Source organism: Echiichthys vipera (assembly GCF_963691815.1).
Source record: "Echiichthys vipera genome assembly, chromosome: 13".
Classification (NCBI taxonomy): domain Eukaryota; kingdom Metazoa; phylum Chordata; class Actinopteri; order Perciformes; family Trachinidae; genus Echiichthys; species Echiichthys vipera.
In genome coordinates, this window is record NC_139838.1 from 20,614,109 (window position 1) to 20,642,104 (window position 27,996).

The 27,996-nt window shown below is 38.2% G+C and overlaps 2 protein-coding genes across 3 annotated transcripts; both read left to right on the forward strand.

The window, feature by feature from the left end:
- Positions 1–75: 75 nt before the first annotated feature.
- Positions 76–6,830, forward strand: ciarta (circadian associated repressor of transcription a). Its single transcript, XM_083926246.1, has 6 exons — positions 76–237; positions 2,111–2,473; positions 2,733–2,808; positions 2,923–3,001; positions 3,914–4,067; positions 4,455–6,830. Exons 2-6 carry the CDS (start codon positions 2,111–2,113, stop codon positions 4,815–4,817), a joined length of 1,035 nt encoding a protein of 344 aa, XP_083782372.1. The 5' UTR covers positions 76–237; the 3' UTR covers positions 4,818–6,830.
- Positions 6,831–9,790: 2,960 nt separating this feature from the next.
- rprd2a (regulation of nuclear pre-mRNA domain containing 2a) lies at positions 9,791–27,591 on the forward strand. Of its 2 annotated transcripts, XR_014593458.1 has the most exons (12): positions 9,791–10,241; positions 17,397–17,526; positions 17,846–17,997; positions 18,248–18,300; positions 18,426–18,552; positions 18,672–18,847; positions 19,777–20,119; positions 21,360–21,623; positions 21,996–22,178; positions 22,311–24,434; positions 27,170–27,351; positions 27,471–27,591. XR_014593458.1 is itself a non-coding variant. In XM_083925842.1 (10 exons), the coding sequence occupies exons 1-10, from the start codon at positions 10,067–10,069 to the stop codon at positions 24,086–24,088; spliced, it is 3,381 nt and encodes a 1,126-aa protein (XP_083781968.1). In that variant the 5' UTR covers positions 9,791–10,066; the 3' UTR covers positions 24,089–24,999. The 2 variants fall into 2 exon arrangements, 1 of the variants encoding a protein (XP_083781968.1); XM_083925842.1 differs by lacking the exons at positions 27,170–27,351; positions 27,471–27,591 and having other exon boundaries at positions 22,311–24,999.
- Positions 27,592–27,996: the final 405 nt, after the last annotated feature.

The window sequence follows — 27,996 nt, forward strand, 5'->3', positions numbered from 1 at the left end:
TGCACCCACCCAGCACGTGTAGCGTCCGTTATTCTCCGTGCTTACACGCAGAACAGGCTGGAAATGTGACAAATGAACGGATCCACGGGCAGAGATAAACACACTGGAAACATATCTATACTCTCAGAAACGACCGAGGTTACTTCTGTAAGGATATTAATTTGTTCAATTTAGTAGCGTAAACGGTGCTGTTTCTATTTCACCGCTTTTGTGACTCCAATTCTGCTTCAATACAAGGTAAGAACCGTCTCCTCTGACCATTTTTCTGTTTTTAGACAAAGTTAGCTCCACTTATATTGTGTTGCACCTTAAATACGGATAAGCAGCCACTTTTGGTCATAACTTCTATTATTTCTTCATCTGCCACCTCTACTACCATACACTTTTTGCACCTTCTGCACAAAACTGCGCAACCTTTTTCTTAAATTGTGCATAATTTGTTATAAATGCATGTTAAAGTGTATATTTCAAACCTTTCTATTCATTTTCTCGACATACAGTATTATTTATTCTTTATTTAGACCCCATTAGTTTCCAAAGTGGTTGCTAGTCTTCCTTGGTCCACACAGGAAGCTACAACAACTAAAACAAACCATTGTATCATCATATATCATTAAAACTATAGCTGTAGCTATATTCACAAAACAAAAACAAAAAAATCAACAACAATAAACAACAAACGCAGCCTCGTGAATAAGTGAAAACAAAATAACTAATAGTAAACAACAAGCACAATTTCTATAAATCTTGAAGGGATGCATTCATTTATGTTTAAGTTACTTTTTAAAAGGTCTGCTTTTCGTGTACTGTACTTTGCTTATTGTTTTATTTATTTTTTAATTGTTGTACGCATTGAGACCAAAGCAAAATTCCTTGCATGTGAAAACGATCAAACCCTCATATATTCGTTTGCTGTTTCCTCAATTGTATTTGGATAATTAAGCAAGTTTATCGTCTCTTTATACACATTTATAAACATTTATCCATGTCAAACGGGCTGAAATAAGACTCGTGATGTCAAATCAGCAGGCTAAAGGTTGGTTATTGGTAATTTCTGTTAAGGTTACCTAAAGTTATCCAAGTAAACAGAACATCTGTCCTCAGATGACCAACAGGACACACACAAACACACAAACAACACACACACACAAACACACAAACAACACACACACACACACACACACACACACACACACACACACACACACACACACACACACACACACACACGATTACATTTTATTTATAGTGCCAAATCATAACAAAAGCTATCTCAAGACACTTTACATAATACAGAAGGTCTAGACCACACTGATATGCGACATATTTATGATTTACAGAGACCCAACAATTCCTCCATGAGCAGCAGCGAGTCACAGTATCTACAATAACAATAAGAATAATAATATCCATATACAGTATTTATCCAGCAATTTTGTGCACACAGTGGCAACGAAAACCTTCATTTTAACAGGCAGGAACGTGGGACACACACACACACACACACACACACACACACACACACACACACACATACACACACAGACTGATATTCAATCTCATACCTCTTGGCATTTGTGCTGCATGATAATAAAGTATTGTGTTTGGGTTCTTTTTCTTGATATCAAGATTGCGATATGAATAACTTAAGGTGACACCCTTTATTGTGTAAGAAGAGTCAATAATTTAATGTAGGCGTGGGTGATATGGCCAAAATCTTCTTTCCCTATATAGGTAATTTCATATCTCAATATATATCACGATATAGCATGTTTTCCCGTAATTCAATAAATAAGTAACGCCTAATTTCGTATACTCCTGTGTTATAATTGACAAATTAAATAAAACCACTTGTATTATCTCACTTTATTAACAGTTTCAAGTGAAATGATATAGGAATTTCTTTTTACATTGACCAAATTTTCTGCTGTGAAGTAGCTTGTATTTTCCTTATCTTTAAAGCCCCCATTGCTCAATTTCTAAACTTGTATAAAAGTAATACATCACATTTTACAGGGATGGACATTTTATCTAAATGCCTTGATTCGTGCAATGCCAACAGTCGTACTCAGAGAGGTTCTCATTTGGTATTATCTCCATGTCTCCACAGATGAATTCATTGGGCAGTTGTCCCAAATGGCCATCTTATGACTCGCTAACCTCCACCTCGAGCTATGTCTTCAGTGAGAGCGAGCAGACCGAGGATGAAGCAGACGTCTTGTCAGAGGGAGAAGGGGACAGTGGACTAAGGAAGTCCCTCTCGGAGGATGAAGGACTCACACTCTCTGGAAGTTACCTTGATTTCCCAGCTCGATCAGATCCGCTGCACTTGAGGTCTAAGGCTGCCAAGGCTTTGCAACAACCTGAACGTTGCCCTGACAAAACCAAGCACCTGGGCCCAGCCTCTTCTCCTGGAGCTGTCGCATTGGGCTCATCTTCAGCGACACCTGGGGACCTGGCCTTCGCTCAGAAAGTGAGCACTCTTTAACTCATTCTTAGGTCTTTGTTTCTGTATGATTCTCTGCCACATAGCAGATCAGTCATAGTAATGCTTTATCTTGTGCTTATGTCTAAGTGCCTATGTTTCGTTCTGTGTTTTAACATAATGTATTTCGTATACCCAGTTATTTTTATTCTATTGTATCATATTCAGTTGTACCAGATTGCTGCAACAAAGTAATTTACCTTCGAGGATGAATAAAGTAATTATCTTTTTCTTCTTATTTGCTAAGTGTGCAGATTTGCGGAGGTTCATCTGTCCTTTGCTTGAGCTTCTACATGGACTTAAGACCGGCCGATTTGACAGAGGTATGTGACCGAGCAATATCAAACATGATTGATTATCTCAAATTTTAGTGCATCTTTTAATTTAAGTGCCTATTTGCATTGAAATTTGAATTTTTTTATTTTTTATTGTTGCAGGTCTATCCAGTTTCCAGCAGAGTGTTGCGATAGACAGACTGCAGAGGATTCTTGGAGTATTACAGAGGCCTGAAATGGGGTAAGAACAACACAAGTACTGTAGCAAGCCAGATAGTAGGAAAAGGGAAAACAGGAATACTGTCACTCCCATTTTTACCCAGCATTTTTATAAATAGTGGGAATCACAGAGTAAAGTACGATCCGATCTGTAACTGCTCAAAAAACAAACAAACCCATAAGCACAAATTCAGAGAGTGCAACAAAAAGCAAAAACAAGGAAAGCAAACTAAACTGAGGGAGAGAGGTCAGAAATAACCTCTAACAGCAGTCTAGGTGAAAACTCAGGCAGAGCAAAATCGACAGGGTGAGAGCTGGGCATGTGGCATGACGAACTGACAGAGGGTGAATGAGAATGGGTTGAAAATGAATGGGTTGATGAGGAAAGTGATGGTCAGGTGTGGGAGTGGGCGGGGAAGCACAGGTGAAGGGAATGAGATGATTGCAGGGCAGCCGAGGTTGGCAAGATCTGCAATGATAGAAGAGTTAGCAGATGAACACAGGCAAAAAAACACACAACAAAAAACAGTCCCAAAGCAGGTGACCCTGTGACACTATCACAATATGTGGCCCATGGTGACATTGCAAGACAATCATCTGAGATTCATCACAATATCTGTGTAATAACCTAAATAATACCCCTAAAAATAAAAAAAACAAGAATTAAGTATTTATTCATTGTATTTTGAACCGAGATTAAAATGTTGAAGTACAGCAAAATGCATTGAGTCTTAGCTGCCTCTTTAACACACATTGACTGCAACTTGTCCACGTGTGTCATCCTTAAACAAACTAGTAAATGAATGCAGAAAAACCCAAACACATTAACCTCTTTAATAAAAACATCAATATTTAGTAGCGAGAGGAAGTGATATGCTATGTTAATGTATTGATATTTTGTCTCACCGCTTGTTCTGAAACTTTTTCTCTGCAGTGAGAAACACCTCCATAACCTGCTACAGATAGAGATGATGCTCAAGATATGGTTCCCTCAGGTGGCATTTCAGTCCACAGATGCACCGAGCCAGACCACCACTCCCAGATTCAGATCCCACTGGCGCCAAAATCAGCTCCACATACCAGTCAAGGTGAGCTTCATATTGGATGTTACCTTTGTTACAGTGCCTTTACAAGTGTGCATTAAATTAAACTACAGGATCTGTGATAGGTATGTTAAAGTAACAATACTATACAAGATAGATAGGTAATGCAAGACTAAACAATATCACTGTATTGATTTGGAGGAACTAAATAAAGCATGGTTATAAGAGACTAAATATATTATTCAGCAAATTTTACTCTTGAGTCTTAGATAGCTGTCAAGATACATGTTTGAAAGAGTTGTTTATTAAATCTTGGAGTTTCTTTTGTGCCTCAAAGAATGCAGCGCAACTAAAATTGTAATGAACTTTAGTTTTCCCTGTAAGCCTTGGTTTGTCACGACTCTTATTTTGGGTTTTACTTTTCCGTTCCAGAAGAGGAAACTGAGCTGGTCAGACGCAGACGACTCCAGCAAAGTTCCAACCAAACATGGGAGCTGCCAGGTCGCGACTCCACTTGACACTGGTGCCACGTGTCTACCTGGAGCACCAAAAAAACGGAGAGCTCCAGAGAAAGAAACAGTCGAACCAGCTGAGGGCAGCTGTACGGCTGAACATGAGTTTACATACAGCACGCGCTCTTTTAGCAGGCCGTCTTTATACTTATGTAGCGAAAGGGAAAATGAGAATCTGAAGCAGTCTGAGATTTGGCTGCCATCCACTTGTAAAAGCCCAGCTGCACAGGACAGCTCTGTGTCGTCAAGTAACTCTGTCATAACAACAAATTACTCACCTTAGCTGGCCTTAGCTGACCTTGATACCACATGGAGGTGCCACTGCATGCCAACCATGAAGGCAGAGGGCGGACTTGATTACATAATGATTAAGTCAGGCGCAGAGCCAGTCTGTCAGGTGCGAGGCATGTAAAACCAGAAGACGAAGAAGAGGAGAAATGCAGACAGACACTCCTTAACCCCTAACTATCCAGTGTGGTTTTTTGATTACACCAGAGTTATTGCACTATATTACCGGGAATTGTATATTGTCTGTCTGTAAGAGTATCCGTTTTGTATCCATTGACTTTTACTAAGTTAAAAACCTAAAGATGTTAGAAATACTACATGTGTAATGCGTTAAAGCAGTCTGTGCTTTGTTTTGTATTTTTCATATTGTGATACAGCCCTTACGGTAACAATATATGGGATTTCACAACACTGGTTAAAAAGAGAAATATCAGATATTGCTTTTATGAAACTGAGGAAACACAGAGGAGGATTTCTGGTGCAGTTCAAAGCTGAAACCATTTGTCAGTTGTCCGTAAAAATATTATTTTTTTCGAGCAAAAACGTCCCAAATTTGCTGGTGTGAGGATATGTGATAGGATGACAATTTTTCACTATTTTCTTACATTGTATAGACCAACTAGTACAATGAACGAATCAGGGAAATAATTGACATCTTAATTATTAGTGAAAATAATTATTAGTTGCAGCTCTAATATTGCAGTTACAAAAAAATATGAACACTTGATTAAAAATGGCATTCAGGAGGGTTAAAATTGTTATAATTTACCAGCTGGTTGATTGTAACATGGTGGGGCAAAGGCATGTAATGCTGCCAAAATGTGCCAACGGAAACCATTTTTGCATTCTCGTATCATGCACCTTACTTCACTGGCACTACTACTTTATTTATTAGTACGTAACACACAGCACATTTGATGCTATGTAGTATGTAACTTACAGCTAAAGAGCAGACTGCTGCACAGGAAATACCATAATCTGATTGATAATTACTGAGATAGTTAAGGAAACATGAGCCAGCGAGTGAACTTGTTTTTTTATATTATAGAACAGTCATAATATATTTGATCCTCTGTACATTGGAATATATGTTACACATTTGTTGACATATTATTTATTAAAGATCTGTTTAAGACTTTTTCAGTACTTGAAAATGTTGATTCCATCGACGGATGGATGCTTTGCAGGTACTTGAATCAGACTTCATCAGATTAAATTATCATCAGGCCGATTGTTCACACAAAAGGCCCCAAAACCACTATGTCAGCATGAGGGGAAAGAACAGACTCTGTGTCCTATTTAAAATGGATTTGTATGACTGACTTGCTCTTTTGTATTGATCAAAGTGCTTTATACAGTTTATCATGGTGATGTGATAAACAAAACTATTTCCATTCCTGAACACATTAATTATTGTTTTTATACAGCATTTGGCCCTTTGCACAATCATATTTAAATTGGATGTCATTCATGTTGAATGGTGTTTCATTTCTGGTGATTTGTCATCAGTCAGCCTTACTTATATGATGGACATGAAGGTAACAACGCACTGATCTGAGATTCCATCATCAGTCATACAAACAGTGTATTATTTATGAAACCATGGCAGAACCTTCATCGAACCACATATGTCATTGCAAACCATATGTGCTGCTGTGTACATGTAATTAGTTCTTTTCTTTGGCCTTGAGTTGTGTTATTTAAAATGGAAGCTGTCGGCACGTGGTGGAGAACAATAGTGTTGTTTTAGCACATCAAATGTAGCATTCTACAGTACAGGTTTTGCTGTGCTTTGTTACACACTTTGCATTTGTGAAATATAAGAAAAACGGAAATGTAAGTGAAAATTGTATCCCCCAGGTGTATGGCTTTCATTTTTCCTGTTTTGAGTTTTCTTTTGTCTTAGGCTGTTTCTTCTTTTTTTTTCTTATAATGAAATTGTCATTAATGCTTGAATGATGAATGAGGAATACACATATTTTTTATATATTAAATGAATAATGTGGCTCATCATTGTACAGTATGTTTATTTATTGGAATGAAAAACACTGACAGCCCAAACGTGTCTGAAGTCGATCGGATTAAAAACGTCTGGTTTAACAATTTAAAATTGACATTTTCTTTAATTTAATATAACGTTAGCAGAGTTACCTTTTCTAATGTATCAGTTAAGTTACTTATTATGATCAAACCCTAAAAGTATAATTGTTTTTGATGGAACAGCATCTACATACAACATAAGTACAGTTCGGAAAATCTGCACGAGTTTCTCCATTTTATGCAACTTTCCTCTTTTACTCCTCTACACTTTTTGACAGCTAGAGAGAACAATATTGATATTTTATGTACTTTTGTCAAATAATCCCTAATGTGTTTTGACCTGAGGAAAATAAGGAAAGCAATACATTTATTTGTATATAAATAAAATACTAGAATTCACTACCAACAACATACAGCAGGTGGTGCCAGCAAGCATGAACTTCCTTGGCAAAATGTTTTATATTTATTTTTAAAAGTTATACTAACAAAGATGGATTTAATACGTAAATTACTTAAAAATTAATTGAATCATTATCTTGGCAAAATAACATATCCATGAAATAATTTGGTTTAACAAACTATCCTCCTTTTATATTTTTAAATATTTCTATTTTAAATAATTTGCGCATTATGGAAAACTCTAAAAAAATTAAATTGTCAAAAAGTATTTGGATTATTTAGGCATTTCAAATGAACTTCCTTAGTTTAGCAGATCAGAGTAGTGATGGTGTGGAAGGTTAAGAGATATATGTCGAGGAAACAATGTTTCTAAGAGGGACTGAGGAAAAACAAATTATTGACTCTTTGATATGTGCACTGTTAAAAATGTAATTGAATGTTAAGCCTCTAACTCACGTCTCTTCAGACTGGTGTATTTCTTAACAATATGAAAACAGCTAAAGTCAAACCACTACATAAAACTGGAGACAAACATGTACTCTTGAACTACAGACTCATTACATTGCCTCCCCACTTCTCCAAAATACTAAAAAAAAACAATTTACACAAGACTGAATGAATTCATCACCAACATAATAAACTGTACGGTCAACAATACGGTTTCAGAGCAAAGAGAACCACATCATTTGCAATCATTGAATTTGTAGACAAAGTTACTAAGGCAATAGAAAATTGACTTGCATCTCTGTCTTTGTGTCTCTCTGTCCATCTGTCTTTTCTCTCCTTCTCTCTCCTTTTCTTCCTCCCCAACCGGTGCAGACAGATGTCCGTCCTCCACAGAGCTGGGTCTGTCTGACCTTCCTTCCTCTAATAGGGGAGGTTTTTATTGCCACCGTACTCTACGGGGGAATTGTTGGGTCTATATGAATCATAAATAAGTCATAGAGTGTGGTCTTTACCTAGTCTGTAAAGTGTCCTGAGATAACTTTTGTTATGATTTGGCACTATGAATAAAATTGAATTGAAATTGAATTGAATTAAAGAATAAGCAGTGGGGGTATTTCTTGACTTAAAAAAGCATTTGACGCTGTTGATTTTAAACTTTTATTAAAAACATAAACAAAGATATGGTGTTAGAAGCATCGCACTGGCACGGCTATCAGCTACCCACAGAACAGGAAACAATATGTCGAAAATCAGGAATCACAACTGCTACAAGTCACATGTGGGGTTCCCCAGGGCTCAGTGTTAGGGCCATTACTATTCATACTGCACATCAATAATATACGTGAAGTCTCAAAGATTTTCAACTCTGTTCTTTTTGCTGAGGATACAAATTTACTCTGTTTAACTTGGAAGGGGTACAGAAAAGTTATTAAACAGGATGAAGATCTGGTTTGACGACAAAAAGCTCACACTGAATTTAAGTAAAACCAAATTTATAACTTTTGGGAATAGACCCTCGACCAACTCAGCAAAGAATCTCACCATAAAATTAAGTTGGAAACCTCACATACGCCTTATCAAATCCAAAATATCTAAATCAATAGCAATATTGAATAAAACCAAACTTACAGAGAACATACAATCTATTATTTATTGAACTAAAAACACCTTTTTGATCTGATTGACTATGAAACTAAACCAGTAATGTTCAAAGCAAATAATCATCAGTTGCCTCATGGCATCCAGGAGTTGTTTCAACTTAGAGAAAGCAAATACAAGTTAAGAGGAACCAGTATATTCTAAAAAACAACAATAAGAACAAATGCAAAACTTCACTGTTACAACAAAGGCTGCGGAACAACTGTGACGATGAGATGAAAGAATTGCAGTTTATCAAAACTAAAACAACTCTTTAAAGACAAAACATTTAATTCTTATGAGCTGGAGCACTGGATTTCTGTTTTTGGTTCGTTTGTTGTTGTTGTTATTGTTGTTTTTGTTCTCTATCTCTTGTTTTGTTTTTGTTTTGCTGTGATTCGTTTTAACCCACGAGCCAAATATCAGACTTATTCAAACTGATTTTTTACTTTGTTTATGATTAATAATCATACTTATTTAAAATAAATAAATAAGAGGGGGGTAGGACCAGAAAAGTCTTTAACTTCTTCCTATCCCTTTTGAACATGTGAGTTATGTATTTACCCCATTTGCTTTGTTGCTTTGTTCGTTTGTTTTTTTTTGCTTCCCTTTTGCTGCTCATTCGCTTAATTTAATTTGTAATATTATGTTTTAACACGTCAATAAAGTTTTTTTTTTAAAGAAAAAAAAGCCCCCCTTACATTTTTGTTTTTCTAATCATTCATTCACTTCCCTACGCTTTACTGTCTTTGTACATTTTAATGTGTGTTATTATTATTTCTATACTTAGAAAAACGTGTCTGTGAGTGTGTAAAATAAAAACAATGCATCTACTGAATCTTTTAAACAAAAAAAAAAAAAAAAGAAGTATTAGCTTCCGTGTCGCAGGGTGGCGCCATTTTCATGTGGTGGTTGCGGAAGTGTCCTTTACCGCTCCACCAGCAACGAGTAAACACAGACCTCCAAGATGTCGCAAGGCGCTCAGTTTTAGCCTTAAATGTGAGGTTAAATAAACTACTAGCTGTGATACATAAGCTCACCGTGGATAACCTCTACACCGCAGTAAGTGACGGGAAACAGAACAGCGGAACATTTGGCTTTTGTGACATTTTTAGCTGAGATGCTATACGTTAAGCTAGCATGCTAAGCTACATGCTAGCCCCCACAGCTAACGTCAGTTGGTGTTTGGAATGGTAGAGCACAGCGCGAGCTCCTCCGGACATGGCAGCTGGAGCACGAGCCGCTTCTGGCGGTTCACTGGAGTCGACTTTAGAGAGGAGGTTTCGAGGGGTCTCCAACACCATGGACTCCATCCAAGGGCTGTCGACCTGGTGCATCGACAACAAGAAGTACCACAGTCTGATCGTGCGGCACTGGATCAAGTGTTTGAGGAAGTGTGAGTAGCTTTAACACCCGTTCACCTGCAGAGTCAGGCCCCGTGCACTGTTTTTGACAGGGCAAAGTCCGAATAACACACGGAGATGTGATTGTTTGTGAAGCTTGTATTACTTTTAAAGTTTTTAAAACGATTTTGGACTAAATAAATGAATAAAATCGGAATAAAACATCAAGATTTAAGTGTTTGTGAAGCGTGAATTACTTTAAAAAAAAAAGATTTTGGACTAAATGAATAAATAAAATCCAAATTAAGCACAGAGATGTAATTGTTTGTGAAGCTTGGATCACTTTTAAAGTTTTTAAAACGATTTTGGACTAAATAAATAAATAAAATCGGAATAAAACACCAAGATTTAAGTGTTTGTGGAGCGTGAATTACTTTAAAAAAAAAAGATTTTGGACTAAATTAATAAATAAAATCCAAATTAGGCACAGAGATGTAATTGTTTGTGAAGCTTGGATCACTTTTAAAGTTTTTAAAACGATTTTGGACTAAATAGATGAATAAAATCGGAATAAAACATCAAGATTTAAGTGTTTGTGGAGCGTGAATTACTTTAAAAAAAAGATTTTGGACTAAATTAATAAATAAAATCCAAATTAAGCACAGAGATGTAATTGTTTGTGAAGCTTGGATCACTTTTAAACTTTTAAAAACGATTTTGGACTAAATAAATGAATAAAATCGGAATAAAACATCAAGATTTAAGTGTTTGTGATGCGTGAATTACTTTAAAAAAAAAAGATTTTGGACTAAATTAATAAATAAAATCCAAATTAAGCACAGAGATGTAATTGTTTGTGAAGCTTGGATCACTTTTAAAGTTTTTAAAACGATTTTGGACTAAATAAATAAATAAAATCGGAATAAAACACCAAGATCGTATTGTTTGTGAAGCTTGGATCACTTTTTAAAAATTAAAAAAATATTTTTTCGACTTAATAAATGAATAAACTACCAAGATCTAATTGTTTGTGAGGCTTGGATTACTTTTAAAAATGATTATGGACTAACTAAATAAATAAATAAACAAATACAATCCAGATTTCAAAAATATGTCTGAAAATATACATGAGCATGAATGCACTGTGTTATTAGCAAATATAAAATAGTGAAAAAATAAATACATTTACAAAATGTTGATGATAAGGTAGCCATGTATAGATACAACTGAGCTGAAGGATTCAATGTGCTTTCCAAATGTTTGTTTAATGTTAACATATGATAAATAAATACATGAATAAGTTAATAATGATCATTGTGATATCTTAGTATTGTAGCACCATAAAAAGCTGTATGTAGGCTTCAGGCCACTCTATCTGTTAGACCCAATTTATTATGCAACTCAGTTTAATACGCAACTCAGTTTAATACAGTATTTGTAGTAAAACGGTAAAGACCCCTGTTCTCAAGTAACTAGCTTGTGATATTCTATATATATATATATATATATATATATTTTTTTTTTTACTTACAAATCGACAGATATCTCCTAGTTTGGAAAAAACCCTGTGTTTGTACTGTTGTGTTTAAAATGCACGCTCCTTCTTAATTGAGATGTGAACGGCGTTCGTACGATGCTTGAAATCCTTGATAACACTTGAATTTGAGTGTGGTGTTCTCAATGTTTGAAAAGTCATGGATCTAAAATAAAGACCTTGAAAGTGCTTGACATTTGGTTAAATGGGAGGGCATATGTGATTTAAAACAGAGAAAAGAAGATCTCCATATTCAAGAGACTGACATTTCTGCATGAAAAATTACCTTTTTTGACGATTGTTTAATCTGTAGAAATAATTCCTTCTGTAGAAAGTTGTCACGAAACATCATTTGGTTACACAAAAAAATCTAATTCAATGTGAGGATCAAGGGCAATAATAAGTATAGTGAATAAACTGTATATACTGTATACAAATATGTAGTTTGCCACAGCTGTCAGGTGCTTAAAACGCATGAAAATGTACCTTTAAATGCTTGAAAGTGCTTGAATTTGATATTGAAAAAGGTGTAGGAACCCTGTAGGAAGTAGAGAAGCCTCGCTAAATGACGATAATATTGTTAGCTGCTTACAAGTGGGATTATTTATTGCTTAAACATTTTTAAATGTTAATTAGTGTTGCCCAAAGACTTTGGTGTTGCCCCGTTTGCTGACAGGACAAATTTAGCTAAATGTTTAAGTCCTTGTTGAGGGGGGTGTTTGATTATGCGTCCCTGACCGCTCTTCAAATGTGACGCAAAACTGGAGTTAGTACCGACCCGGAAAAGTATCCTGGCCCCAAGAAAAGTGCCAAATTCATAGCCCAGGTATCCGTTTGTTTTTGGCAAATTGATTACTTGTAGTTAATAACATTATTTGCAGCACTAAAGTACGCTTTAACCTTTAACCTCTGTGGTGTTTTTCTCTGAGCCAGTCGTGAGGATGGTAGTCATGAAGGTAAAATAATCTTTTGTAACAGTGATGATGGATTATTTTGTCGTGTACTGGCTGATGAAGTCACGGTTCAATTCCCTAAACCAATCATGACCTAATTATTTTTCGTTATGTTATTTTAAGAACAGAACATTTGCTGATTGTGAGGAAAGGTAGACTCATGTTTAGTTTGCTCTCTTGAACTTATGATAGGAATTTGTATATTTAGGTGTTTCATAGTGATAATTCAGTTGGCCATAAAGATATCCAATACACCAATTAATAATGAAAATAATTTGCATCCCTACTTTTGATGTTTTCCTTGATTTACGCTACAGTAGCAGAGGGAGTGATAGATGCTGCAAATGCAAACAGAACCCATTCAATAGACTTTTTATCGACTAATCCACTCACATGCAAAGACTGAAGTATGAAAATTAACCTTCTGATCACTTATTGAGTGGAAATTCAAAAGATCCTTGGCACTGCACAAAAGAGCATTTGCAAAGTTAGAAATCATTGTAGTATTTACTATTACAGATTACGGCCAGATGATCGATATATTGGTTGTTGTTTTGTAGCAGAATACAGATATTCAGCTTTTTTCAGCTCTGTTGAGTTGAGGTCTGGAAGAAATCGTCGTCGTCTGCTTCTGTTTTCTTTGGTTTGGCTTTGTGTAACTTAAGCTTCGTGTGCTTCTAATGTGAGTAAAGAGACGTTTAGGACTGATTATAAAGTCTGTTGTTGGATTTTTGCAGTAAGAGGTTGTGCGTCAGTGCTCGGTTGCAGTACGGTGTTGTCTTCTGAGACGCTTTGTTCTGGTTGCCCTTGGTTACACAGCTGTTTATTCGATTGATAATAATTCGTACTCAAAACAATTTATTGCATAAGTCTTTGCGACATGAAATGACAATATGTGACTTGTAAATCTGAGTTTTTCGGTAGTTTTATAAAGTCCAACACCGATGGTATTTAAGAGGCCCGGTGCTGGTCGATGAATCATTGTTAAATCATTTTCTAAAATCTCAAGTTTTTATCTTAAATGTATTAAATGAATAGAACGTGATGTCCAGCTGCTTAGAGCTGAAAATACTGAACATTTGTGGTGTCATGCTTCTTATTTATATCGTTGTTAATTAAATATCTTTACGTCGGTCGGACAAAACGCGATTAAGACGTCACTTTTGTCTTTAAAACAAGTTCTTTTGCTGATATTATCTTTTATTATATCTTTATCTATCGATGTTCACTTCTATGTTTTCCAGTATGCGGAAAAATATACTTATATATAATGCCGAAATTGTCATAAAGCCATTTGTGTGTTTTATTCATTCTTTATTTAGATGGTCAGCAGCTGACTGATTGTTTATTCAGCTATTTATTTTATTTTTTATTTTTTCTTAGGACATATTTCCCCAGGGTTCATTTGTAGATATGGTTGACAATGTTGACAAAACATGTATGTATTATGTATAATAATGTTTAATACTCTTTTTGTTTAATAAATCAGACTTTGGAGTACCTTTTCATAGTCATATTTGTGCAAAATCTGCACAAAAGAGGTTTAATTCAAGCTCAAAAATCTTTCCTCATCCAAGTTAGTTGTGTGCATACAGTATAAAATATAAAAACAAAAATAATTGAATAGAGTTCAATAACCTGTTGGTGCCAGCCTTCAACTATAATCTGTTTGGTTTCTGTCATAGAAACAAATCAAATGGAGCCACTTGCATTTATTGTGATTTATGCAGGAAACTCTCTTTTGTATGTTGATTAAATGTTGTTTTTTGATGTGCTTTGATGTGTTTTGTTGGCTGGAGACTCCGTGAAAGTGTCGGAGAGAGGTGGCCTTGCCTCGTTATTGTCTCTTTCTCTCAGCGTGCTGTTTGTGTTTAAAGGGGTTTGCAGTAAACTGTAAATGTAGTTTGAGAACAGTCTAAAATTAGTTTTGTTCTTTGGTTCTGCTGGATGGAAATATCAGATAAACATAACCATCCGATTGCCTTTCAACAACTTGAAAGTGATGGTGTTTTGAATACAAACGTCTGACATTGTGAGTACATGAGCACCTATAGGTTATTTTTATGGTTTACATCAGCTTTTTGTTTGTCTTAGTTTAGGATTTGAGTAAGAATCTGGATCACCTGGAGGATTTAAGCAAGCCAATGGACACGATGCTGCTTTGTGTAAATTTATTGTCTGAGTACAAACTGTTTTTTATTTTATTTTTGAGGATATGATGTTTCACCCTTTGGTCACAGTTACTGTTTAAAATGTGATTAGATGAAATGTGAATGAATTATTGCATTGCAGTGCATAAATAGCCTAAATCAGATCTATTAATGCTTTTATTTAGCATTTGTTCGGCTGGTTGTTATACCGTAGTACTTTTAGCACTGATGAAATTATTTTCATAGTTCAGTTTCTAACAGTGTTTGGCGATAATTCGACGTGTTTTAATGAAATCGTACCGTGATACATATCAAGATATCGGCTACACAAATATGTAATCTGAATTAGGGCTGCCCTTGACCAAGGATTTTCTCGGTTGACCAGTAGTCGTCATTTAGAGCGATTAGTCGACTAAACAGCGGATATATTTTTAGATATAATTTTGACAAGACACAGCTCTGAATGTTTTTTTTTTCTTCCCTTCGACCATTTGACAAATTAAACTTTGGTCTGCTAATCATTTTTTGGTCGACTATTTGTGGGGCAGCCCTAATCTAAACTGATTATAACAACCTACATCACATTTGTCAGAAAATCTGCTGTGAGATATTTTGAGTTTATATTTTGCATAAAAGTTCTTCATAAAAAGAGAAAATACTTTGTTTTTCATTTGTTGCATATTAAATTCACACAGGAGAATACAAAAACAGGCATTATCATGTGGGCATGTCATGTACTTTTTATTTATTGAATTACCAGAAGATTGTATATGGTGATAAATACTATCAAGTTATAAAATGACGTATATCGACCAGCACTCATTTCTAAATTTGTTAAATGACCAAATTTGGCACAGAAGGTTTGATTCTCAGTTTTGCTCACACCTTCTTTGATGACATATTTACATAATGCAGTTGAAAACTTTGATTATTTCTGTGAGTATATAAGTAAAGTCAGTGAAGTTTAAATAAAAGTATTGGTCTAGTGTCCGTACCAGGACTTGTGTATCATGTTGTTACTCGATTATTTTACTCCCTCTCTCTAAAGCTCTCTGATTGTGATGATGAGTAACTGGTGATCGTTGGATGTTAGTTAAAAGTCATATATACATTGACTGCATGCTCTCTTTGCCTTCTGGTCACTTTAGATCCATAATATAACACGTGTTATAAGTGTTGTTCAGATGAGAGTTAATCAGCCACTTTTTTAAAAATTCACCAGTGGTTATTGTCAACATCTGCATGTGTCTTGATCAGAGTGATTAATTCATTGTTATTGTCTGATATATAGAGAGTTTAATATCCCTATAATGATATACATCACTTATGTTCTCTGGTAAGTCCATAAATAAATAGTCTATATGAAATATCCACATAGTAAAGTCTATTTTTATATTCTCCTGTGCATCAAATAAAAAGTATTTTCTCATTTTATGAAGAACTTTAGTGCAGAATATAAACTAAGCATATTTCACATCAGATTTTCTGAAAATGTTCAGTTAGTATGTGCCTGTTATTATCAATTCAGATGACATAATTGTGTATCACGATATCTCGATATATGATTTTATCACAACATGATTCCATTGAAAGATGATAACTATCATCTCGAATTATCACCCTTCTCTAGTTTACAGTTTAACATAAGGCCAAGATTTATTTGCTTTTCTCACTCAGTGCGTTTACATGCAGTTTAAAAACCCTGATTATAATCGAGTTAAGGGCAAACCCTGGTTTCTCAAACACCATGTAAACACCGTTCCCCGGGTAAAATCGGGGTTTTCGTGCCCAGGTTAACAGACCTAGATAACTGCTTCAGTTCCCCGATTATTAGCGCATGTAAACAGCGTTCTGGGGTTACCATCGGGTTTCTCGTCTGCTCATGCTCCCCACTCCGCGGTGGTGGCTTTTGACCCGTAAATAGAGTAAACCAGGAAGCAACGGCGCTGAAAACAATGTGAATAAAACAACAATTAAAGAGCATTACCTTTAAACCGAGGGAGGACTTCGCAACGGCAAGAAACATTACAACCAAGAAGACCGGTTTCGGTCATAATTCTGTCCAGAAGTCGTCTGTTTGTGATTTTGACGACGGTGAAGAGGAAAAAAAGCTGTATTCAGTCCAGCTGTATGTTGGCGGAGCGCCACCTACTGTACCGGAGGTCGATTTACTCCGTGATTTTCCCATTCAACCCCCTTTCATGTATACGAGGGGAACTTCAATAACCTGATTATTCCCCTAACCAGGGTGAGGCCTTTTCCGGGTTACTGATGTGCATGTGAACGCGCCGACTGATTATCACTCCAAACTGTTTTTTTTGTTTGTTTGGCTGCTGGTAATTTGTTTAGGTTCTTATAATAAGTGATGGATGCATTTATTTTTTTTTACATTTTACAAAGTAGATAATTAGTCAGTTAATCATAAAAACAACCAATAAATTGCAGCACAACTAAAGTGTACAAAAATGTGATAACTGTTGAAAGACACAGGCCCTTTTCTAGGTTATTTGGACTCCGCAGACTTTCTGCCCTAACTTCAATCTAACGCAGTGTCTCTCTTTCCTCTAACAGCTGATACCTCACACAGGCTCAACCTTTTTTACGTCGCCAACGATGTCATCCAGAACTGCAAAAGGAAAAATGCCATTGTTTACCGTACGGCATTCGCAGAGATGCTCCCTGAGGCCTTCCTGCTGGTCAAGTAAGTCGTTTGTAGAGATGTGGTTTTATAGAGGACTCGGCTCTGTCTGATTGTGTCAGACAGTCTGGATATAATGCACAGTGAGATGCAGTGATAATGTTTGTGTCTGTTGCTCTGTTCTTCCTCTCCTTCCTTTCAACCTCATCTTTTGTTTTCTGCCTGGCTTTATCTGACTCCTCTGTCCTTGTGTTTTGTTTTATTCATTCAGAGATATCCCTCACACATAAATTTAAACAAAAAATGTCATTACAGAAAACATAACAACATAAATCCATGCGTTCCCTCGTTCTTACTGTGTCATTCCTTCTCCTTTCCCCAGCAATGAAGGTGACCCCAAGGTAATAAAATCAGTGGAGAGGATACTTTCCATCTGGGAGGAGAGGGGTGTGTATTCAAGGACACTCATTACAGAGCTCCGAAGCAGCTTAGTCAAAGAGGAGTCCCCTCCTGAGACGCCCGTGGAGCAAAAGAGTAAGTGTCTTCTTTTGGCATTTGTATCAATACCCCATCTTAACACCAAGTTTAGAATTTTATCTTGAATTTTAATAACTTCTTGAACACATTTTAAACAGACTTTGCACATATTGTGGTTTTATTAGTAGCAGTATCTCGTTCTAATAGCTACTGTATGTTTATTGATTGTATTTTGTTATTCAAATACTGATTGTTTCACACCTTTCATGGGGTTGATCATTATCATTTCTCCTTCTTTTTTTTAAAGCTCCAGTTGAGTGTAAAGCAGACATACACTCCAAGATCGTCGCTGAGTTTGTGGTAAGCGAGACATTCAATTAATTATGTTTTTTTTTTTTTACTTGAAGTTAAGTAGTTATGTAGTTGTCCTCTTTTCCCCCCTTTATTCTAACATTATGTTCGTCTGACTGCTCCTCCTGCTTTAGCCCCAGGCACTGTTTGATGAACTGGCCAAGTACAAGAAGTCCCTGGAGGAGCTGGACCTGAGAGAAAAGCAGCTGACAGCTATGAGGATTGACGTCTGCAGTTCTGATACCCTCAAGAGACTCAAAGGTGCCTGCTTTAGTCATCTTCTACTGTCTGTCCAAACGCAACACACAGATGGGTCAGCAGTGCTTTTCCTAGTCTTACATTGCTTCAAAAGTTCATCCTTACCTGCTTGATTCTTACAGATAAAGCCGGAGGAAAGAAATTCTCCAGGGACTTTGAGGAAGGAAGTGCGCAACTACAAGAGTTTGTCAAGTTCTTTGACAAACAAATCAAAACGGGGCCTCCTCTCATGGAGGCCCTCAACAATGCAGATATCTTCTACGAGATGCAGTACAAGGAGGTCAAGATTGTTGCTAATGTGAGTGACTGTGTATTTTCATATATATATATATTTATTAATAGCTTACACCAAATCCCCATAACGCCTAGGGATGCACCAAAACAGTTTTTTCGATACCAATCCAATCCTACTGTTGAATGAATGAAGCGTATACTTTGCCATGTGAGTGAAGGCGTCAGGCTTGACATAAACATTTAGCCTTTTTTTTAAAAAAAATAAAAATGGGTAACAAATTAACACAGATATAAATGTACTTATTATTGTTTAACAAATAACAAAATTTACATTAGCAGCAAAAATAAATATAGCAGTCGCCGGAAACCCAAGAAACAATGGCTTAATTAACTTGCTGTGTATGATATTAATAAAAAAGAAAAAACTGGAACGAAATGCTGGATCGGCCTCGTTCATCCGATCCATCCCTGTAATTTATGAACATGGATTTTAGTGAAATGATGCCAGCATTGTTTGTCAGCCCGACGTGGAGTCATTTTATTACAGACAACCACCTTGGACCGGGGAATGTATGAAGAACAAAATGAAAATAATGTTTTGACCATAGAAATATAATGAGAGTAGAAGTGACATTGAACTGTTTGCTGTTGTCATTTGATGAGTTTAAAAAAATGTTTTCTGGCAGTATGAGCACAATTTAAGATGAGATGGAAAGCACACCGGTGGATGCATAAAAGCTCTTAATGTACAAGGAAGATGCAAAAACAGTACTGTCTGAGACACTGTTATGCTACTTTATGTTAATAAATGTGAAATGACAGGTGAAGTACACAGCACACGGAATATATCGACTCTTTTCTTTTAAATTAGCAAATGTGCTGAACCAACGTGGAAAGTATTACGTGGTTCTTATAATTTTCAGGTTTGTAAGTTGAATTGCTATAAAAACCGTCCTTTTCATTTACTGACACTCCATGACCTTCCCTCTCAAGGCCTACCAGACGTTTGCCAACCGGGTGTCCCACCTGAAGCGTAAACTGGACTCCCTTAAGGCCACCTTGCCAGACCTGGACGATTCACCCATCCCGTCACCCTCTGCAGATGCACCGTCTCCGACGGGCTCAGAGTCCCCTTTTCACGGTCTGGAATTGGCAGACCCCGATCCAGATCTTGATGGCTGTGCTATGGATGATGAGGCAGAGCCACCGGCGCCAAGCCCTCTTTCCTCACCAGGAGGATCCCCCAAACACACGGAGACTCTCGGGCAGAATGACAACCGTGAAGTTGAAGACATGGATCTCTCTGAGGAAGAAATGGACAACGTTCGCATTATAGGTAAGGAGGTGGCTGGTGATCATGACTTAATGACTGACTGCACAGTGCGTGGTTTTGAAATGCTATATTTTTAACTTAAATACCTCTAGCAGCGTTATACACACATATACACACAGCATTTTCAGCAAAGAGAAGACTTAGACTTCTCTTAATTGATCCTTTGGGATGACTCCCGCACGGAAATTAAGATTCCAGCAGCTTACAAAAACACAAGGGAGGTATAAAAAATACAGTAAAGGATAACCAGTAAACTGTTAGCAAATGAAAACAAAAGTATAAAAACAAACAAACAAACAATAAACAGTAAGCAATAAGCTCTTAGTCCAATATATGTGAGGTAGATGTAAGAATACAGGTCAAATACAATTCACAGAAAGTTAAATCAGATACGTCAAATGTAAAAGAAGAATAAACCAAGTATTTCTTCCAATTTATGGTCCAGGCCCAGCCAATTTAACTGGGGCACTTTAATCCAAATTTTAGTTGCTGCAACACCTGCAGCTTACCTTATATGTCAGTAAGGGATAATGTAGAGCGAGCTGGTCGTTATTACGAATTGAACCCGGACAGGGTGATGCAGGTCACAGAGGGTCTTGAATCACCCTGAGGGGGTTTAATTCGCAATAATGACAGGCTCGCTCAACATTATCCCGCTTTTTATTACACGGCCACTTACTTAAGAAACCAATAATTTGACACAAATATTTTTTTGATTTAAAAATTGTCCTCCTGCGTCTATGATCAGAACTGTCCCTAACAGCGACCTGCTATTCAGAAATAACAGAATGCCATGATTGAACTTGACTTTAACAGTTTTCTAACAAAAATGATTAATGAATTAATTGAGAACATAATCAGCAAATTGATTGAAAATGAGAATAATCTTTTATGCAGCCTACGTTATTTCCACATGACGCATAATATCTTATAGACAGTATAAGATTATTTGTCATTATAATGTCAGCATATTAAAAAAAGTTTTGTCTTTTAACTGGAAAAAACCTTTTTCTAACTTAATTTTTTAGATGGATGGACACTTTTTTACAGAAAGCTGGACTATGTTTCAGTGTTTTTGGCAGCATATTTCCCTCTTTTCCTTTATTAGCAGTGACTTTTCTGGTCTGCAGAAGATTAATTGTGTTGCCTAATGTCAAACAACGATAGTCGTCTTGTTTCATTACATAAAGTGCATATCTGATAGCATCCAAACTCCCTCTCACGACTGTATTTTTCTTCTCAGTTGAGGAGCAGAATGTGTGCCCCACCCGACCAAAGGCGCCCCCTCCAAAAACGGAAAAATTAGTGGCAACCAAGACACCGGTCACACCGGTCGCACCTCTTGTAACGGCGCCCGTTGCTGTAGCGGCTCCCGCTGCTGTAGCGGCTCCCGTTGCCGTAGCGGCTCCCGTTGCTGTAGCCCCTCCTGTAGCAGCAGTGGAAGGTGTTGACCTGAGTAAAATTGGCTCCATCCTTAACAGTTTAAACTCAGTCATGAAGAACACAGGTGAGTTCTGGTGGCTATTTATCATCATATTACAACTAATAAAACCACTCTTTCAGAATAAAATAAATTGTAAAAACAGTGAAACAATATAATGTGGATCTTAGTACTGATGATTGAATGCTGTCTCTTGACATCTACTAAGACAGAACTAACTTTGCAAATTGAAGTGTGCAGTGGGAATAATATCACTTTAATCTCTTGTGATGCCCCACAGAATATATTTCCTCTTGACTATTAATGTGGTTTTATGTCCCAGCATCTTCCTGTAATAGCTCTTATTTCTCTGAAATCTAAAATGTTAAAGCGCTTAACATCTCAATGATCAGTTAGGGTGATTAACAATTTAAGTGAATGTCCCTCTCTGTCTCAAAGGACCATCAGTGGAGAGTCCTCCTGCAGCTTCCCCTTCTAGCGGCTCAATGAAGACGACACCTGCTGCCCCTCTGATCTCTCAGGATGCCAGTTCACTGGTAAACCTCCTCTCAAAGGTGGATGTGAGTCCTGCAGATCTCCTCAGTGCTCTCTCCAAAGTCCAGGGCCCAGGCAGCCTTGAGGGTGAGAATAGGGAGTCCTTTGTTTAATTTGAAAACAAAAACTTTATTTTGTATCATGTACCCATTTTGCATTGCATTCAACGCCACAAGGTTTCCTAAAATATATTTCTGTATATTTCATTTCTTCACTTAGGCATCACTTCTCTTCTGAGCAGCCCAGCTCAAAATGATTCCTCAGACTCCTCCAGTAAAAGCAAGATTCCTCCCTCTCCTGCATCCACATCTGCATCAGCAGTACCCCCTCAGAGCCCGTCTCTCCTCTCTGTTGCACCTGTGGCTTCTTCACACAGCTCCACTGCAAGGAAGAGCGAAAGCTCCCAAGAACCCCCCAAGACTTTCAACCCTGCTTCTGCCCTCGTCCAGGCTCTGCATAGAGACATGGATTTGACAACAGAGCCAGAACCAGAACCAGAACCGTCCTTGTCTTCTAAGAGTTTAGAGTCTAAAATCCACAGCTTCCTGCAGGGGAACCCTGCTTTCAATGCATTTGGCTTGGGTCTTTCTACGATCCCAGTGTCAGGAGGGGATAACCTCAGCCCAGTAACTGGGACAGACACCCAGGGTGGGACCCCAGTGCGAGATGAGGGCGGAGGCACCCCAACTCAAGATGAGATCATGGACAAGCCTGTGGGGGTCCCGTACGCTACCAACACAAATCAGTTAGCGATTGGGGAAACGGTTCCTGTGGCATACCAGAGCAGTGGTCAGCAGAACCTCAGCAATCCCCAACAGCAAGCTCACTTGCAGCCAAGTGTGGCTCAGAATGGGCAGGTCTACCAGATGTCAGAGCACGGGATCACTCCACCTGTTGCACATTACCAGCAGATTTCTGCACAAACAGGAGGGCCAGTGCCCATAGAAAGAGCCCCAGGCAGTGTCGGTAGCACACCGACAATGGAAGGCTTTCAGGGGGTGAGTGAAAGTGTTTGGTATGGCAACACTTACTCAGAGGGGAACTCTCAGCATCCCAGAGGCTACAATGCAGCAGCGCCCGGAGGTGTTGGAGACAACAAGGCTTCAGGACTTTATCCATACCAAACAGAGAACTTTCTGGAGCCTCAACAGTTGGCCTCCCAGCAGGGTCCCACAGCATCCCTTGATTTCTTCAGAAGCACCCTCCCTCCTGTCCCACAGTTGCCTCCCCTCCCTACTATGTTTGAAGCCCCTCCTCCTCCGAGCAGTTTGAGGATGCCGGGAGAGCTGCAGCCAGTGCCTAGTGCAGGCCCAGGGGAAGTGACTGGGGCCAGAGGTGACAGTATCATCAGTGGGATGGTGGTCCACGACCATCAACACAAATCCATGTCTCATGCTGATGATTCACTGTATGAACATGACCGACCCGGCCCTCCTCACCCTGAGGATTTTCACCCTCACCCAGAGGACCTGCATTACCAGGATGAGCTCCGTCGACGTGATGCACCTTTCTTTCAAAACGACCCTTTCCTCCACCAAGACGATCCATATTACAGGCAAGGCAGCCCTCCGCACCCCTACCCCAGAGAGCGCCTCACTCCCCCTTTCTCACCCTCAGAGGACCCTTACTACGTCCGCGACTATCAGCGGCACAGCCCCCCTCCTCTGCACTACACACCAAGGAGACCGCCACCACCACCTAATTTTGAAATGCGCCATCCTGGTCTACGCCCTCCACTTCGGCCTCCACTTCGGCCTCCACTTCGGCCTCCACTTCGGCCTCTACATCGGCCGCCACATCGGCTTCCCCATCAGCCTCCCCATCCAGGACACCACCCAGGACACCACCCACACCCCCGAGGACCCCCACGTGCACCATTTCCTCGCTTCCAAGGCCCCGATCCAAGGTTAAGAGGCAAACACCCAGCTCCAAGAGGAGTCAGGAATCCTGGTCCGATGTTCCCCCCGAAAAGACCTTTTCTACCCCCACGGTACTGACTGGACATTTAGCTTTGAGCTCTTAAGTCACTGTGGATGTCATGAAGGCTGGGGGCGGGGCTTAAGACTATTCAGCAACTTGCTATTCACTCAGTGTTGAGGTCCACACCCTGCCATGAGAGACCTTTGAAAACCAGGGTGGATAATAGTGCAGATACTGAGGGGGGCAATCACGAGACAAGGTTATACTGAAGAAGAATAAATTCAGCAGCTACCAGAAGAAAAAGCGTGAAAGGGGAAGAATAAAGGATGTTGAGGAGAACACGAGGAGATGTAAAAGACATCGGAGGCTCTGAGAGGGCTGCTGAACTGAAGAGTGAAGACCGAAGATTAAAGAAAATAAGAGGTGGATATCTATATAATTCACTTTTTTTTGTTATTTGCTCCAGTATGAAGCATTGCATTAAATATGTAATGGAGTTTGATAAAGGCCAGAGTGTGTGTGCACGGTGTGCGTGAGTGCATGCGCTCAAGTTTAAGTTAACGATATTTTTGCTAAGAGAGAAACAAAAGAATGTAGCGGGTGCAATGTTTCTGCTGTTGTTTAGTTTTCCAGTTTGGAGCGCTTCTCTTCACATCAGCAGTTTTCCAGTAGCTTTTGGTAAAACATCAACTTAAATCAAATCCCTCTGGGTGAGAAAAACAGAGTGTGTGTTAAAGAATTTATGTTCCTACAATACTCGTTAGCATTTTTAGAAATAAATTACGTTTCACTGTTCCAACTCCGAGTGTTTCATATTTGTGAAGCGATGCTTTCTCCACCAGTGCGTTAAGATCTCTCCGGCGATAGTTTCACGTCTCGTTAAATTCCTTGAAGCAGTGCGGCACATGTCTACTCGCAGAAAGAGAGAGAGAGGAGTGTGAGTTCTTTTTTTCTGCCTCCCATCACCGACACAGAAGAAGTGGATTTTTGGAGGGGATGAAGATACTCGACTTCAGTTTCGTTTTACTTGTACTGACTTAATAAAAATCTGAGTTTGAAAAACTGTGTTGTTTTTTATTTCTGCTTTCCTTTGATCCTTGGACTGTTTGTTGCACCGCCGCCCTGAACCGTAGTCATCATCTGTACATAGCATTCGAACGTTCGATGCATTTTGTAGAGTTATGCTATTTGAGGGAAATATTCAATCGTTATTTTAATACGCTAATAATTTTATAAAAGGAGAAAAAAAATCATAGGGAAGGATTTGATCCAGCAAAGTGTCAGTTTCTCATTTGGTCTAAAATAGTTTTCTGTTACCATGCAACAGGTAATAAGTATAAAAGGGCCTAAATATGTTAATTTACTGTATTTAAATAGTAACTAGTTTAATATAATGCGTTTAGTTTTTATGAAGATGCTGCCATTTTGTAAAGAAAAGTTAACTTTTTCACAGGTGGCATTAAAATCCACAGATATTTCTCTGTGCTGTAGTTAAACAAGTCAGTAATGTTTAAAATTAGGGATTTAAACTGTAGCTACAAAGAGAAAAGTGTTTCCTTAATGAAGGAATCTCCACACAGAGGTTGCATCTTTCAACCTGCGTGGATGTTCCTGTTTACATCCGCGTGTTTTAATTGTTCACTGACCCTGAAACTGTTTCCTTGTGTAGTCAATTAGAGAAGACAGTAGAGCCTCATATTGCAGTCTTAGTATTTTCTCTGTTTAGTTTAAACTACTCGATTTAACATTTGTGCGTGCGTCTCAATCTGCCCGGAAACAATAGATTGGTAGATGGTGTTTTCAGTGTGTTACACTTAACTCATCCTCTACTGATTACAGAGCCAACGCGTTACTGATAGTCTGTTCTTTTAAAACCTTTTTAAAATGCATTTGTCGTAGTCTCTCTTCTTAAAATGATGGCTTACATTTCTCCTAAGCAGTTAAAAGTCGACCATATCGATCTATATGAGGCCTTGACTGCCTCTGCACACGTCGAGCATCAAATCTCTTCAGGTCCAGTTTAAAATCACTCACTTCGCTGTTTCCTGAGCCGTTAATGTGATGCACACATCTCCAGTTGAGGCTTCGTTGTCTCCCTTCGTGGGGTCACATGCTCGTTCCTCCTCATGGCTCAGTCGAAGGCTCGGACTAAATGTTTCTGCCTCTTTAAAGTAAGGGAGGAGTGTGAGACGCTCTTTAATTTGAGGCCAAACTGACTCTGACTATCTCTGATTATCAGTAAGATTGATTAGGCAATTACCAAACAAGTATTACGTTCCTACTTGATTAATTCATTAATTTGCACAAAACAAAAATCAAATGTTCTTAATTAGACTTTAGGATTCAAACAGTTTAGCACCTTGTTGGATTATATATATATATATATATTATTGACATTTTACTTTATCCTCAAAATATGCTTCTTCTTCTTAGAGCCACTAAATTAATTAAGCAATCACATTAACCTAATTATACTCAAGTCATTTCACAAATTTGAATTGATCTGGATTTTGTGATAATGAAGAAACTGATAGTAAACATGAACTTGCCTTAAACTAGACGGAGGAATTTATTCCAGCCGTGCTCGTACTGATTATTTCTTTGGCCTTAATTAACAAGTGCTAATTAATCTTTACAGTCTTTGTTCAGGGGAATTACTTACGATATTTACTAGACACAAAAGCAAATTTGCAAACCCGTTGTTTAGATGGAAAACCGTGAAACTTAAAGTTAATTCAACCCTTTTTTTTGTGTGTATTTGGCATTTCTTGCGTAGTGAATGAAGTAGGGCGGGATTACTGCGCGTAGTGAAGTATCATGAGGCAGGAGCACGGGTCAGGTGAGACATCTGTCGCCAGATGTCACCAAATCTTTACAGGATTGCTTTCACTTTTATCAGTGTTGCTTTGTGAGACGACGAGCAGCCATCACACACACACACACACACACACACAGATATATGGATGTTTTCTTGTCACAGAGATTGTCGATGTCGTTTATCGCGTTAAAAGTACAGAAGTGCGGAAGGATAATACATAGTTTATTAATTCCTCCCGAGTTTGAAATGCTGTTTACCTTCTCAGACAAAATCTTATTTCCCTTGATCTTTTAACCTATTTCCTGTTTCATCCCCTCCCTCCTCCTGTTTTCCTCCTCAGGGATCCAGAGCCACGCTTTGATGTTTCTGATGTGACGGGAACCTTTTCCCCGCGTTAACTGGGGGAGGAAGAGGAGGAGGAGGGGAGGGGAGGCGTTGATGCTGCGGTGGCTCTCCTCCTCTTTGAATCCTGCACAGCTCTGCCAGTGACGGCTCTTCACGGTCCGACACCTCAACACCTGAGTAAGCCTCCAGTCCAGAAACTGAGTGCACCCAGCAGGGACTCAAACCAATCCATACAAAGATGAGGGGACATTAAATGTTGAAATAGTTTATTTTTCCATCTCTGTTTGTGTGTTTAGGAGAAATCAGTGGAGCAGGGAGGATGGACAGAGAGGCCCGTGTGAGTGAGTACAGTCAGGGTTATTCTTTAAACACACTCCTTCATACAGTTACATCACAAGAAATGTCTGTTAAACGCATGTTTTTTTTAATGAAATAAAGAATTATTGTTCATGACAAACTTAAACAAGGTTGTGTCGTCTGCTTCTTTATTTATAATACATCACAGCTCGTCATGTGCACTGGCTCCTTCATGTTTGGGCAGAGCCAATTATCTCCAAGCTTATTAATGAACATTTAAATATAGATTTAACCACAGAAGAGCCGCGATGATCTCTCTCAGGCTGTTTTCAGAGCTTTTTCATTCATTCATTCATTTAAAGCCAGTGGTGAAATTTAACCAAGTTCATTACTGAAATACTGTACTTCAGTAAAGGTTTGAGGTAATTCTTTACTTAAGTGTTTCCATTTTATAACTAATCCGAAATATCGTACTTTTTACTCCACTACATTTATTTACAGCTGTAGTAACTTGTTACGTTGCCT